The following is a 2482-nucleotide window of genomic DNA, read 5'->3' as shown; positions in this document are numbered from 1 at the left end:
AACTTTGTTACAATACACAAACAATCTTCAGATGATAACAATACATTATGATGAATAACTACTGGAGAACATGAAGTGGAACTTTGTTACAATACACAAACAATCTTCAGATGATAACAATACATTATGATGAATAACTACTGGAGAACATGAAGTGGAACTTTATTACAATACACAAACAATCTTCAGATGATAACAATACATTATGATGAATAACTACTGGAGAACATGAAGTGGAACTTTGTTACAATACATAAACAATCTTCAGATGATAACAATACATTATGATGAATAACTACTACAGAACATGAAGTGGAACTTTGTTACAATACATAAACAATCTTCAGATGATAACAATACATTATGATGAATAACTACTGGCGACATGAAGTGGAACTTTGTTACAATACATGAACAATCTTCAGATGATAACAATACATTATGATGAATAACTACTGGAGAACATGAAGTGGAAAATTGTTTATGTATTGTAACAAAGTGTATTGTTATCATCTGAAGATTGTTTATGTATTGTAACAAAGTTCCACTTCATGTTCTGTAGTAGTTATTCATCATAATGTATTGTTATCATCTGAAGTTTTGTTTAATATTAAGAAACCTTCATATATCAATAACTTACTCATTCGAAGGGTTCCAATCACATCCATAGACAGTTCCTGGGTGTTTGAAACTCTGTATCAGAGAGCCATCGGCATGATGGACCATACTGTAGGAGAACAAACACATTATATGTTTCATCCATTCCAGAATTATAGGAAAAATCGACTTATTTTTTTTTGTAGAATAGTTGTTAACACCTTAACTCAGTTAGCAAAGTACTCCTTCATAGTGTGTAAGATCCAAGGTTCAAATCCAATGCAGAAAGAGTAAAAAAATTGCCATAATCATTCCTAAACTCTGTTGAAAAAGTATCATAACTGTTCAAAAAATAAGAAGCACAATACGTTCAAAAGATATTTTGGACACTTTAATACCATATTACTATGTAAATAAAATATTTTAATGGATATAGAGCATATTTCGGGGAGGGCTGAAAGAGACTCTAATCCTAAATTTGAACAAAAGCAGGTCACACTTTGTCTCACGTTTCCCTGGGAGAAGTCTTCTCACTGAAATGTTAAAATTTATCAGTACAGAGAGTAGTAGTCACTCTTCAGGTATTGACTGTACAGACGGTAACAGTTACTCTTCAGGTGTTGTCTGTACAGACAGTAATAGTCACTCTTCAGGTGTTGACTGTACAGACAGTAACAGTCACTCTTCAGGTATTGACTGTACAGACAGTAACAGTCACTCTTCAGGTATTGACTGTACAGACAGTAACAGTCACTCTTCAGTGTTGTCTGTACAGACAGTAACAGTCACTCTTCAGGTGTTGACTGTACAGACAGTAACAGTCACTCTTCAGGTATTGAATGTACAGACAGTAACAGTCACACTTTCAGTGTTGTCTGTACAGACAGTAACAGTCACTCTTCAGGTGTTGACTGTACAGACAGTAACAGTCACTCTTCATGTATTGACTGTACAGACAGTAACAGTCACTCTTCAGGTATTGACTGTACAGACAGTAATAGTTACTCTACATGTGTTGTCTGTGCAGACAGTATTATTTAACTTTTTTCAAACAAAAGTGCTGTCATACACACTTATATATAAAGATTTCAAACTCATTCATTGAGATTTTCTTTACAATTTTCATCCAATCTTTGACAAATCTAAACACTGATTGAAAGTTTTAAGTTGTATTGTTGAATGGTGAAATGATTTACTTTCAATTATGTCTTCTTTTCAATAATGACATTCATCTCAACTAGTCTGGAGTCAGCCAGAACTTTTTTAAGCCGAGAAGTTTTGCAAACTACCCAAACAACACATAGAGTAGGTAAGTTTCACTTGTGCACATAATTGTGAAAATCTTCCTTAAATCTGTCGATTGCTTTTCAACATTATTGTAAATCACGTATGTATATACAATTAAAAAAACAAACATACCAATTATTGTCAGCTCCTGCTGAAGCAATCTTTCGAGCATCTTTCTGGTTCCAAGACACACAGAATACACAAACTCCCTTCCCATGCTATGGATAAAAATACAAAATTTAAATCAAACTATATATATCATCTTTATATTTTTTCACTATAAAAATTATTTAGACTGAAACTACTCATGACAGATTAGTTGGTCAAAGTGCAACTGTACTGAAACTACTTATGACAGATCAGCTGGTCAAAATACAACTATACTGAAACTGCTCATGACAGATCAGCTGGTCAAAATACAACCAGACCAAAACTACTCATGACAGATCAATTGATCAAAATACAACTAGACCGAAACTACTCATGACAGATCAGCTGGTCAAAATACAACTAGACCAAAACTACTCATGACAGATCAGCTGGTCAAAATACAACTAGACCAAAACTACTCATGACAGATCAGCTGGTCAAAATGCAA

General features: G+C 33.5%; 1 protein-coding gene across 1 annotated transcript in view; it reads right to left on the bottom strand.

Annotated features, from left to right (window-relative positions):
- Positions 1 to 2102, bottom strand: part of LOC111083134 (WD repeat-containing protein 17-like) — a gene marked incomplete at its 5' end in the record, with an annotated part of 25930 nt that extends 23828 nt beyond the window's left edge. The window contains 2 exons of the mRNA XM_022379411.1: positions 641 to 727; positions 2017 to 2102. Coding sequence (XP_022235119.1) covers positions 641 to 727; positions 2017 to 2102 — 173 coding nt within the window. The remainder of the gene's footprint in view (positions 1 to 640; positions 728 to 2016) is intronic.
- Between the last annotated feature and the right edge of the window lie 380 nt (positions 2103 to 2482).

This window comes from Limulus polyphemus, unplaced genomic scaffold, assembly GCF_000517525.1.
Source record: "Limulus polyphemus unplaced genomic scaffold, Limulus_polyphemus-2.1.2 Scaffold8293, whole genome shotgun sequence".
Taxonomy (NCBI): Eukaryota; Metazoa; Arthropoda; class Merostomata; order Xiphosura; family Limulidae; genus Limulus; species Limulus polyphemus.
The sequence above is the reverse complement of the archived record's forward strand: the minus strand, read 5'-3'. Positions and strand labels throughout refer to the sequence as shown.